At 38.8% G+C, this 11,841-nt stretch overlaps 1 protein-coding gene across 1 annotated transcript; it reads left to right on the top strand.

Annotated features, from left to right (window-relative positions):
* Positions 1-3,029: 3,029 nt before the first annotated feature.
* pyya (peptide YYa) lies at positions 3,030-10,836 on the top strand. Its single transcript, XM_069525336.1, has 4 exons — positions 3,030-3,175; positions 6,375-6,562; positions 10,022-10,102; positions 10,430-10,836. Exons 2-4 carry the CDS (start codon positions 6,375-6,377, stop codon positions 10,452-10,454), a joined length of 294 nt encoding a protein of 97 aa, XP_069381437.1. The 5' UTR covers positions 3,030-3,175; the 3' UTR covers positions 10,455-10,836.
* The last annotated feature ends 1,005 nt before the right edge of the window (positions 10,837-11,841 follow it).

The raw sequence follows: 11,841 nt of genomic DNA, 5'->3' as shown, positions 1-11,841 counted from the left end.
CTTATTATGTCCTGATAGGATTTAAAACCATATATAAATACTTTTCTAAATATTCAGTTACAACCCTTATATCAGGAATCTGTTCACTGGAGAGGAAATGGCAATTTGAGCTTCATCTGCTTAAAGAACAGCACTGCATACAGATGGAAGACTGATGGTTTGTTTTCTTTGGCAGTTAAATAAAGAAAGTGTCTAAATGATAGAGTCTCTCATCAGATTGAATATAAAAGGACTAGAGGCTCTATTTCAAGGATCCAAGCTCATGGTTTAGGTGCATTGTTACAAACTGTTTCTTCTGAGGGTTAATGATGACACACCTTGTTAAGCCCTTGTTAAGTTATATGGGCTATACAAATAAAATGTGAATGATTGATTCCCAAATCCACTTTTGTTGTAGTTTTAGTTAAAGTAGCTGCGCCAGGTTCATTTTATAAAGGAGATAAGATCTTACTTTGTCTCTTAAGTATAATCATAGGTGTGTTTTTGGTGCAATAAACAAATCCCTAAGTGCCATCTACTCTTTAAAAGCCAAGTGAGCTTGCACCTCGGTAGGTTGCTACTCCTGCACTTCTCTGCAGAGGAAACAGTTTAATTTGGTCACGAGCAGATCATCTGTGTATGTAACAAGCAGAATATACTGTATGTGCATACATTAGCAATGTATTGATGAGCTCCGTCACAAATACAATTGTAACCATGAGAGAAACATTTATCACCTCCATCTAATGACTTTCATAGATGTTTTGGGATGTCAGACTTCCTTTGAAAAGCAGACTCTTCACACGGATGTTTTATCGAACTATACACCTCCCCTTCATTTCTAAAACCCTTGAAAAAGCGGTGGCGAACCATTTGTGACCTCAGACAATGGACCTCTCTCTGTGATCGTCCTGCTGGATCTTGGTGCTTCATCTGACACCACTGATCACAAGATCAGAGGAGACTGACAGTTTTTAAATAGAACTGTCCAACTTTGTTCATGTTCACAATGACTCTTTCATAAAAGTTAGTCATGGAGTGAAGGACCACAATATGAACAGTCTATGGGGCGGCTGTGGCTGATGGGGTAGAGCGGTCGTCCTCTAACTGGATGGTCTGTGCTTCGATTCCCAGTCCTCCCCATCTGCATGTCAAAGTGTCGTTGTAGGCAAGATACTGAACCCTGAATTGCTGTAATTGAAAGGCAAACTGTTCTGTAAAGCACTTTGAATGGTCATCAAGATAAGAAAAGCCTTTATAAATACAGACCATTTTTAACAGGTACTAGTTCTGCAGATGAATGTAGGCCAACTATCAACATTATATTGATTTTTATTAACTGTGATTAAGTAATTTCCATGCTTGCAAAATACTATAAACACTATAAGTATTATTGGATTCAAGCAGAAAAACGATTTTGACTTCAAATTAAAAGCACAAAGTCATCTCCAGTGAGTGTGAGTCTGTGTGCTGGGCAGAAAACAACATTTACTATAGCTTCACAATGCCACATCGCAATTTGAATCCTGCATGTTGCTGCCATGTGTGAACATTTTGCACAGGCGCTCTGTGAAAGAAGTGAAAGAAAATGAGCCTACATGTACGTCAGTGTGAGACTGTCTGAAAGAAGATGTTACCGGATTTGAAGGCTGACAGAGCTGAGCTTCTCCGCTTGACATCCTAACAGCATCCTGCCGAGCTTATCCTCAGTTTAACCCCTCCACCCAGAGAGTGTTTATTCTGAAAGGGACCGAATTCAAATGATGAGTGAGCAGGAAAACATCACAGATTGGATATTAAAATTAAACTGCAGCAATTAGCCGACATGGTGGGAAAAAACAAATCAGGATTTGAGTTGCAGACTAAGTTTCAGCCATGAAGCCACAGTCTGCTTCCAAAAGAAGCTATCACACACACACACTTGTAGCAAAACTCTGATGTCATTATATCAAAGCATAAGGTCACAAAGGAGAGGAGATGATTGGGGGATGGTGGATCGTCAAGCCAGGCTGGATGGAAACAATGTGATGCGTAAAACCATGGTACATGGGTTTGTGCGTCAAAGCTTTGGGGAGCTGAGACACTGCGTCATCACACTCTCTGACTGGCCCTAACACCCCTACTTTCCAATGGGATCTGTGTGTCCCACCATCTATTTGTCTGCCCGTCTGTCTGTCTTTCAGCCACACCATTGCTGTATTAAGGCAGGAACTCCACCTAGTGGCAGGAGCTACGCTGGTTTTTGCTTCTACCCAATTTTTGTGATTAATTAATATGTCTGCTCCCTCTGGAGCCTAACAAATAAAATAAACCTCCGCATAATTAAATTCATGTATTTTCATCCAATGCTAAAATGTGTGGTTTTATAAAGACACAATGGCAAATGGCTTCATTTATGGGTCGAATCCAATTTAAATGGAATTAATTCTTTCCTAACGGACTAATGTGAAACAGCTCATAAACAATAAGTGACATTCTCGTTAGTCACACTTCTGCATAGGTTGGTTCCACAGTGTTTCCAACAAAACCCAACCGCCTCTGCAAATGTGAAAAAACACAGAACAGGAGAAAAAATTATCCTCTTGAGTAGATTTGGTTTTGTGTCCTTATGGTGATGTCGATGTTTCTTAATAAATATGTCAAAGGTCTCACCAGAGCTGGAGGACTGCTGTATTGTGGTGTAAAACAGTGTCCCGTATGCGTATGATTCGCCAGAGGAAGGAGCATGAAGAAGAAGTGCTGAAATTAATGGTAAAGCTTCTATTTTTTCTCCAATGATGCAGGTTGTGAGTGTCATGGACCAAAATGTCATCTGTTAACTCCATCAAACACAAGGGACTTAATGCGTTAGTAATGTCTCCATCACCATCACCATCTGACGCATTCGGCCTCCTCATCACCCACCCTTTTCCCTCACACACACACACACACACACACACACACACACACACACACACACACACACACACACACACTCACACACTCACACACACACACTTACTCCTGTGGCATAACCCCTCCTTTCTCCTGTGCTGCTGAACAATATAAAGCACCACTGTTTGAAAGCAGCGTGCAGCATGAGTAAAAACTGACTGAGAGGAGAGAAGAGAAAAATCTGACCTCAGCTGCTCCTGTGACAAACCACCTGTGGCTCCAACTGCAACCTGCAACCTGCAACCCCCAAAGTCTCCTCAAAGTAAGTCTTCGCACTTTACACTCTTATTCCTCTAGCGCTCATTTAATTCTAGTTCTTTTCTGGATGGCATAGGCAATTACTTTTTTAATTCAGGACATTTTAATTATTTTATACAAACATTAATATAAAAGGTGATTTAAGTCCCAAACAGATGTTTAACTTAATTGTAGTAATTCTTTTCAACATTGTTCATACTGTTTTGCAGAGAAATTCATGCAGATTCAATAATATGAGACAATTTTTGACTTCTATGTGCAAATCCTTTGAATTATAAGACACAATCCTGATAAGCTTTATTTCTTCAACTTTTGCATAGATAATAACAATGCAGCCTGGCTAATTTGACTGCATCACATTCCTGACAATTGTCAGAATAATGGCCAGCAGAGGTATGAAACCAGGACAATCCATAACTAGGTGTTAAGTTATTAATAGGAGTTTTTTTTGAGCGATTAATAAAAATGTTTTTATCCAAATGACCAAAAAGTTGGCTCTGTGTGCAAAGCCTGTGCGTAATTACCACCCATGGTTTGTCCTGTGAAAGTAAAGCATTTAAGCAGCTTTTACTTCGTAAAATTGAATTTTTTTATTTTTAAGAGCACCTTCACAGTGTGGTGATGCTGGGGGCGAGCTCAGCACCACTGATATTACATTGTTGCACCACACACAGGAGGTGACACGTTCGTTTCCAGACTGATCTCCAGTGAGGAAGGCAGTAGAAACCTTTTAGTTCATATCAAGCATGACTTGCAGCAGTAGGGGAAAAAACACAATGGTCATTAATTCAGTGAATCTGGAATAGCTCTGTTTATTATTAATAACCTGAATTTATCTATGTATTTCTTTTACAATATGACCATATCTTCTCTGATGTTTTAATTAATGACTCAAAAATATTGTATTGTACTTACATCAAATATGTCATTCAAACATAGAGTGGAAAATGGTTTTGAACGCAGTATCTAACTAGGGGTGAAGGTTAGAGCTACTTGAATTTATATTCAAAATATATTTTTGAGTTTGCCGTTCCCAAGAAGCATCTGCTGATCTGAAACACACCAAGGGACACAGATGAAGATTAACGATCAGACTTGTTGATTTGCATGACTGAAAAGCTCCATAAACTCACCTTGGAGAGTTTATATATTGGATTGGGTGAATTGTTTGCAAGCGTAAAAAGGGCACCACATACCCAGATAACAACATCAACCTGATGGTGAAATACGGTGGAGGGGAAAACATTCATTTTCCCCTCGATGGAGGTTTTTATTTATTTCAGCTGTGCTGTCAGCCAGCAAAATACTGAAGTAAACTAAGAAAAAATAAGTTTTAGAGTCAGGGCCCAGAGCTTTACACTGCAGACACCCTGTGGAATAACATGTAATCATTTGTCTGAGCTGAGGCAGCTCTGTAGGAAAAACTGTCCACACTTCTTCCTGAACATTGTGTTTGATTTGCTTTGAGTTACAGCTACACACAGAGTTTGAAAAGAAAGACAAAGGAGGTTCCATCAGTTATTAAATCCATGTACTTTATTTGTTTAGTCATTGTGTTTGCCTAATGGGACTTATCTCATTTTATGACCAGTGTAATGTAGAAAAAAGGTTTCTCCTTCTGCGTGCTACAGAAGGGATCAGACTGAGCAGCAAACAGAGAACTGTTGCTCATTATGATTCTGTTTCATGTTGGAAAGGTGAAACTAAAAAGACAGAACAAGATTATTTATACCTCTGATTCACAGTGTCATGACATCACTCTTTTAGTTGCATATATTATTACTATTATTATTTACAATATTTCAGTAATTAATTATTATATCAATTGTGCCTGTTATCAATAATAATTAATATTCTTCACACTGTTACTGTTTACAATTTAACTGGTCAGATCTGATAACTGATGGTGCTCAAGTGTTCCCGGTCTTTCTCGCCTCTCTCTCTCCCCCTCCTCCCCCTCCCCACTATCTCCCTCTCTTCTCTCCCCTCTTTTCCACCCATCTCTCCTCTCCTCCCCCCTTTTTCTTTGCTCACCCGAACCAGTCGGGGCAGATGCCCGCCCACATTGAGTCTGGTTCACAGTCGCCGAAGTGCTGCTCATTGTGGGAGCTGTTAGGTTTCTCTATATTAATACAATTTTAAGGTCCTGACCTTCTATGTAAAGCGCCTTGAGATAATGTATATTATGATTTGGCGCTATACAAATAAAATTGAATTGAATTGAATTGCATATACAGGTAACTAAATCATATTTAAAGAAAAATCTATGCATAAGATAATCTAGACATTTTTTTTACCACATATAATAAAAAGAATTATAATATTGATTGATATTATTTTAAACGGTTTAATTGGTGATAAGTGGGAAAACTGGGAGAAATCCTGGTCTGCTGGTGCTGTTTGTAGCCTGAGTTCTGTATATTTTTAATGTAACTGATTTATGGGATACTCTGCTGATATCTCACCTGCTACATTTGATGTTTGTTTACTCTCTGACCTCCTCAGCAACCTTTACCCAAGGAAACAATGACCCACTGTGAGCCTGCTGGTGAACAGATTTGATCAGTTTATACAGGAAACAAACGTTGAACCACTTCATTATCATTGCTATTAGTAGTAAAGCTAGTGACAGTAGTCAATTTAATAATAATGATAATAATAGCTTTGTTATAGAAAATATAACAGCCTCATTCAGCTGCACAAACCATATACCAAGTATTGCTAACAGCATATTATTAATAATGACTCATAGCAATAGTTTCCTTCATTGCAGTCAGCCCATCTTTTCCCCGGATATAAATAACACTTTCTCTGATGGGCCTGACAATAAGTATAATAAGCCCAAAGGTTATCTTTTACTTTCCATGGTGTGTTTCAACTTGTTTAGCTGCCTCACAAACCTCCGTTTACTCGTCTGTCTTTAGGGCAAACATTTCCCACTAAAATAAATCACACTGCTTTTCCATGTCAGGCCCCTCAGGAGGGGTTTGACAGGCACCAAACATTTTACCTTCAAAGAGGAAACATTGATTTCCAACATTGATGTCATTTGTTTCTCGTTGTGACCAATGATACAATGGAAATAAGACTTTGGGTTTCTTTTAAAACAAAAGTGATCAACCTGATTTGTTCATTTTTTGATTGATGTCAAATGTGGGAGCTTTAGTGTTCATAACTCGCCACATCTTATTGCCCCGTCTCAGATGGCCACAATGCTGAAGCTGTGGACAGTGCTGGTGGCTGTAGCGCTGTGTGTGCTGGTGTGTCTGGGAACACTGGCGGACGCCTACCCACCCAAACCTGAGAACCCCGGTGAAGACGCCCCGCCCGAAGAGCTGGCCAAGTACTACACCGCCCTGAGACACTACATCAATCTGATCACAAGGCAGAGGTACAGTAAATACACACACACACACACAATACAAACTGAGTATGTGGGAGTTTGTGACACATGCACTGCTTTTGTTCAGTCTTGTATTTCTGTATTTTTTGCCAAAGAACTCATAAAGAAATTTGTGTTTTGTCAGTGTGTGTGTTTGTGTGTGTGCGCTCGTGCATGCGTGTGTGTGCGTGCATGCCAAATGAATCATATCTCAAGAACCATTCCCCAAGCTGATTCTAGCAGCATTGGAACTATTTTGCATCTGGCTGTTTGCCTCCACATTAATCCACATTTGATTTTGCTTTATTCAAGTCATTAAAGGTCTTTGACTTTAGCCAGGAGCTCAACGTGTGATGCCCCCCCCCTCTACACTGCCCTAACCCTTCACCAGAACTCCACAGCGGCTCTGTAGATTAGATTACTGGCCACTCTCCAAAACCTCCAGGCCTCCAAATCAACAGGACCAGAGCAATAAAATTGGTACAGATGCATCCAAGAAAGAATCCCAAATTCATTTAGCCGAGCCTGCTGCTCTAAGGTAGAAAAATCTTTCTTATGGAAATGTAGCGTGGCATATTGTTTTGGTGCAGTCTGGCTCATAAACCAATAGCTTTTATTCATGAAAGTCAAATAGGTTGTTGATATTAAAGTGTGCGGTCTAAAGAGGACTCCAAATGTAAATTTCTTTCAAGTTGAAAGTTCCTCTGTTCCACTGTGGAGTTAAAAATGAAGACACGTCATATGTGATAAGGAGAATATACAACAGTTGGCTGAATAAAATGCTGCTCATGCAGATAAAGGGTCTGTGCAGGTGAGAGCCTTCGGTCGATTGCGACTGGTGGCTCATATCATTGTGTAACTGTACAAATATACTGGTGTCTTTACCAAAAACACAAAATGCAGGGCTGTCGCTGTCACTCAGGTCACATCCTCTTTCACGTTTGACATATTTCAGTTTCATAACAGTTTAAATTTCCATTGATTTCAGCTGCATTTTTCAGCCTTTCTATGCTTCAACTTCTGCAGAGACCTCAGCTGCTTTTACTGTCTCAGCTTCAAATAACTTCAAGTCTCAGGTGGAGATTCATGTAATCTGGCACAGAGAACTGAGTGACTCTTTATTTCAGAGAATAGTTTGTCAAATTATTTTTATGTGTTGCTCATCTTAGGAGGAAATTTCTTGTTAGCATAACTCCAACTTTGAAGAACGTTTACAGAAATAATAAGCTTTAAGAAAATCAGAAAATTAAAAACATGTTAAATATCATCACAAGAGACGTTTAGCTTCTGTAGCCCCCAGTTTGTGAATCTTACGTTTACATTTGTGCCAAAAATGCAACTTACTGATCATTCCAGAATTGATGCTTCCAACCATTTTGATGAAAAAATATTCTGTTAAAAAACTAGAATGGCACCCAGTAGAGTGGCCCGACAGTCCCCTTGTGAAATGACATTTAAATTAATTCAATCCACATTTTTATTTGGATCTGCACCAAACTGCACACACTCATATTAGTCCCCTAACCATGCCTGATTTGTTTCATCAAGATCCATGAATTATTCTCTGAGAAATCAACAGAAATGTCACGATACACAAATATCTTCCAAGAAAGAGTAAAAGATGACACCATGATTCCCTCCAAAGTTGAAAAATTCTACCCTGGTCCATAGCACATCCTTCTACCAGGTTTTGTGGTGCTCCATCAAGTAGTTTGAGTGTGATCCTGCTAACTAACAAACTAACAGACAAACTGGCAGAGGAAACTTTATATTGATGTTGCTTTTCATTTTTTTTTTAAATTTTCATTCAAAAACATGACAGCATTATTTTGCCTATGTTTTACAATGCGACTGCATGTTATTAAATGACCTTCAGAAGAGCAAATGCTCCCCTGCGTAGATTCCAATGAAAAAGGGAATAGAGGAGAGGCACAACCTGGGCTTTTTAAAAACAAGGAAGACTTCTGAATTTGAGAAAGAAATCGAGCAAGGATGAAGGACAAGCAGACAGGAAAAGATGTGGACCGACAGAGAAGATATACCTCAATGGAGAGAAAACAGTGAGGCGTAGAGAGAATGAGAGCAGGACCCACCAGGGTGAAATGTGGGTGCAGACGGGCCATTATGGGAAGAGGAGACATTTTACATCCTGATGTGTTGCACTGTGTGACAGCTGCATGAGACAGAGCGTGTGAGCTACTTGATTGCTTTCCCACAGAGCAAAACACACTCACACACACACACACACACACACACACACACAAACACACACACACACACAAACACACACACACACAAACAAACATCTTCCTGTGTGTGTAACAAAGCATAAGATTGGGTGCTGGGGTCGTAAGGGGAAGTGGAACAGGTGGATGATGGGAAACCTGAGGAGCTGCAGGGCTGTGTGGAGTATTATGGTTTCATGAACACGTACACACACATACAACCAAGTAAACTTTCTGTTGAATGGTTCTGTGATTTTACATGTTTTACTCTCTTGGAGCCCCTAGTTTCCCTATTAAGAGAAAAACAATAAAGACTCATGTAGACTTGGTAATGACACTTGCTCACACATGCATTAGACTTGAGTCTGACTGTGAAATCAAAGCATTAGGAGCGAAGGGAGGCAACAAGTGAAGCAATTTACAGGCACGGCAGGCAGACAGAGGCAAGAGGACAGTGAAGCAATGGACAGAAAGAAAGACGAGCAGTCTCAGACTGTACCTCTGTGCTTCTTTCAGTCAATATGAACACTAAAACTTTAGATTTTGAAGGGGACCAGTGGAGGAAACAGTATCAAGAATTAAACAAATTAAACATCATCGGCCTCAATCAGAGAGTCCTGTAATAAGACACTCTGATTTTACATGTAAAGGTCCATTATAGGCTGTATTAATTTTGCGTCTCAACTGTCAATCATGAGGTTTCACGCCATATTTGTAGCATAAACCAAACTTGCTTGAAATATGAACACTGGATAAAGCATCAATGTTATAAGAACTACCTAAAATGACAGAATATATTTGTATTCTCATTTTTTGGTTTGGCCCATGTCCCATCTGCCAACATGGAGGAGGGTCAGTTTATGATATATACTGCAAACGGCCACCAGGGGGCAATCAGGATGATTTGGCTTCACTTTTGGGGAACTGTCTCTCCCTTCCCCATCACTATATCCAGTCTTTGGCCACCACATGTTGCGCTATAGGTTAGCATTAGCAGTAAAAGTTAGTGCACCTCTGCTATGTGTGTGGGAGAGTTAACATTGGAATCTGAATCCAATTGGCGGACTCAACCTCTAACAATAAAAGTAATGAAAAGTTATTATGTTATATTCATATGTATTTATTAGTTTGTAATTATTAGCCATAAATAATATCAAATCAGGTGGGATTTCATGAAAATCATTCAGTTTGACTTTTCAGTGTTTGATGTATTTAAAAAAATATCCTTTTATCTGTCTCCCAGGTATGGAAAGCGCTCGGCTCAGGAGGATATGGTTGCAGAGCTCCTGTTTGGTGCCGACAATAACAGAGACCAGAGATCAAGGTAAAGACCCCACACACAAGCTGAAGCAGCAATGTGAGCTGCAATAAACATATTCTTTATTAAATCAATTCATCTCTTTGATACCAAGACATGTTTTTCATTATAGAGGTGACAGACGTCATCATTTTGTGCTCATATTATATTCATACTCATTTTATTACATATAGTCATATTTATTATTTAATCATGTTTGCACCTTGTCTCTTTGTGTTCTTACTCTTGTCCTTGACGTGCTGCTGTTACACAACAATGTCAGCAGCAGAATGTCCGAAAGTTATCTTATAGAAGAAGTGACATGTCCTTCCTCCTTTTTATGTCTTTCCACAGATATGATGATTCCTACATGTGGTGACTCCCCCTGCCCCCACCCTCCTCATCTGGCATTCCCTCTGAGTGTGTGTCCCACACTGCACCTGGAGGGGCCGAAGCGTGCCTCTGACCCCTCACCGCTGAGTCCTTGACCATCACCGACCACAATACAAGCTGTCTCTGTTTCTCTTGTCACTGTGTCACATCTCACTCATTGCAACATGTTTATACATAATGTATTATTGAAATAAAAATATATATGTGAGATTGTGCTACTAATCACAAGGTGGAACTGTGTCTGTGTGCGTGTGAGCATTAACGCCCCCTACTGTCCAGTAACTGTTTAGAGGAGAAAATTCTTGTTTTATTGTTGCTCCTGTAAAAAGTAACATCAGAATAAATTAATAAAAACTTTTCTGTGTGATTAAATCATAAAGATTTCTCTCTTTTTTTGGGGGGGGTCATATGATATATGATGTCAGTGTTTAGAGTTTATTAATATTCTATTCTAATAATCACTCTGAATAATGAACACTAAAGTTATAACATACATGAATATCAGCTGCTCACTACCACAGATCATGTTATGCCTTCGGACTGGTGATAGCCAGAGGCATTAAGTTTCTAGGTTGTCCTTCATTCCCACTATTAACATTTATTACAGGATTTTAAATGCTTAAAATGTCTCCCATAAAACACATGGCCTCAGGAGTGTTTAACAAATAGGAACAAGAGGCAATAATGCATTCTGGGGGGATGTGTCCAGCAGTGGATTAAGAATTACAGATTTTAGTGCTGATAAAAATGTGGTTGTAAAAATGTTGTCACCAATGTGACAATAATTGTTTTACCTATTGTTACTCAGATAGATAGATAGATAGATAGATAGATAGATAGATAGATAGATAGATAGATAGATAGATAGATAGATAGATGGATAGATAGATAGATAGATAGATAGATAGATAGATCGATAGATAGATAGATGGATAGCCAAGTTCAAAAAAGTTAGATCCCCCAATTCCTATATAAACCTTCCTTGTCTGGTTAACGTCCACATTTATGAAAATAATTAAATAGTATAAAGCCTAAACCTATCCCTGTTAACCTCATTATTGCACTCCAAATTATTTTTTATTCTTGACAAAACTCAAAAGACATAATATAATATAATATAATATAATATAATATAATATAATATAATAATGTATAATAATGTAATAGCCTATAGTATAATAATATAATACAATATAGTATAATGTATTATAATATTGCTGGGGCAGATAATGTACCGCATTGGCACTTGTCAAAATCCCGGGAATTAAACCGGAAATAGAATAAATTTGCCTTCAAATTTAAATAATCATTTTCTTTTACTTCCTAAATAAGGCCTGTATTGTATCACATACATATACTGCAGATTTACATTA

Source organism: Paralichthys olivaceus, chromosome 5, assembly GCF_024713975.1.
Source record: "Paralichthys olivaceus isolate ysfri-2021 chromosome 5, ASM2471397v2, whole genome shotgun sequence".
NCBI classification, from domain to species: domain Eukaryota; kingdom Metazoa; phylum Chordata; class Actinopteri; order Pleuronectiformes; family Paralichthyidae; genus Paralichthys; species Paralichthys olivaceus.
This window is presented reverse-complemented; position numbering and strand designations above follow the sequence as displayed.

Bases quoted from the DNA above. Each gene is read 5' to 3' on its own strand.
- pyya (XM_069525336.1), top strand. From the start codon at position 6,375: ATGGCCACAATGCTGAAGCTGTGGACAGTGCTGGTGGCTGTAGCGCTG. The intron at 6,563-10,021 runs GTACAGTAAATA...TCTGTCTCCCAG, and splicing joins AATCTGATCACAAGGCAGAG to GTATGGAAAGCGCTCGGCTC. The intron at 10,103-10,429 runs GTAAAGACCCCA...GTCTTTCCACAG, and splicing joins AACAGAGACCAGAGATCAAG to ATATGATGATTCCTACATGT.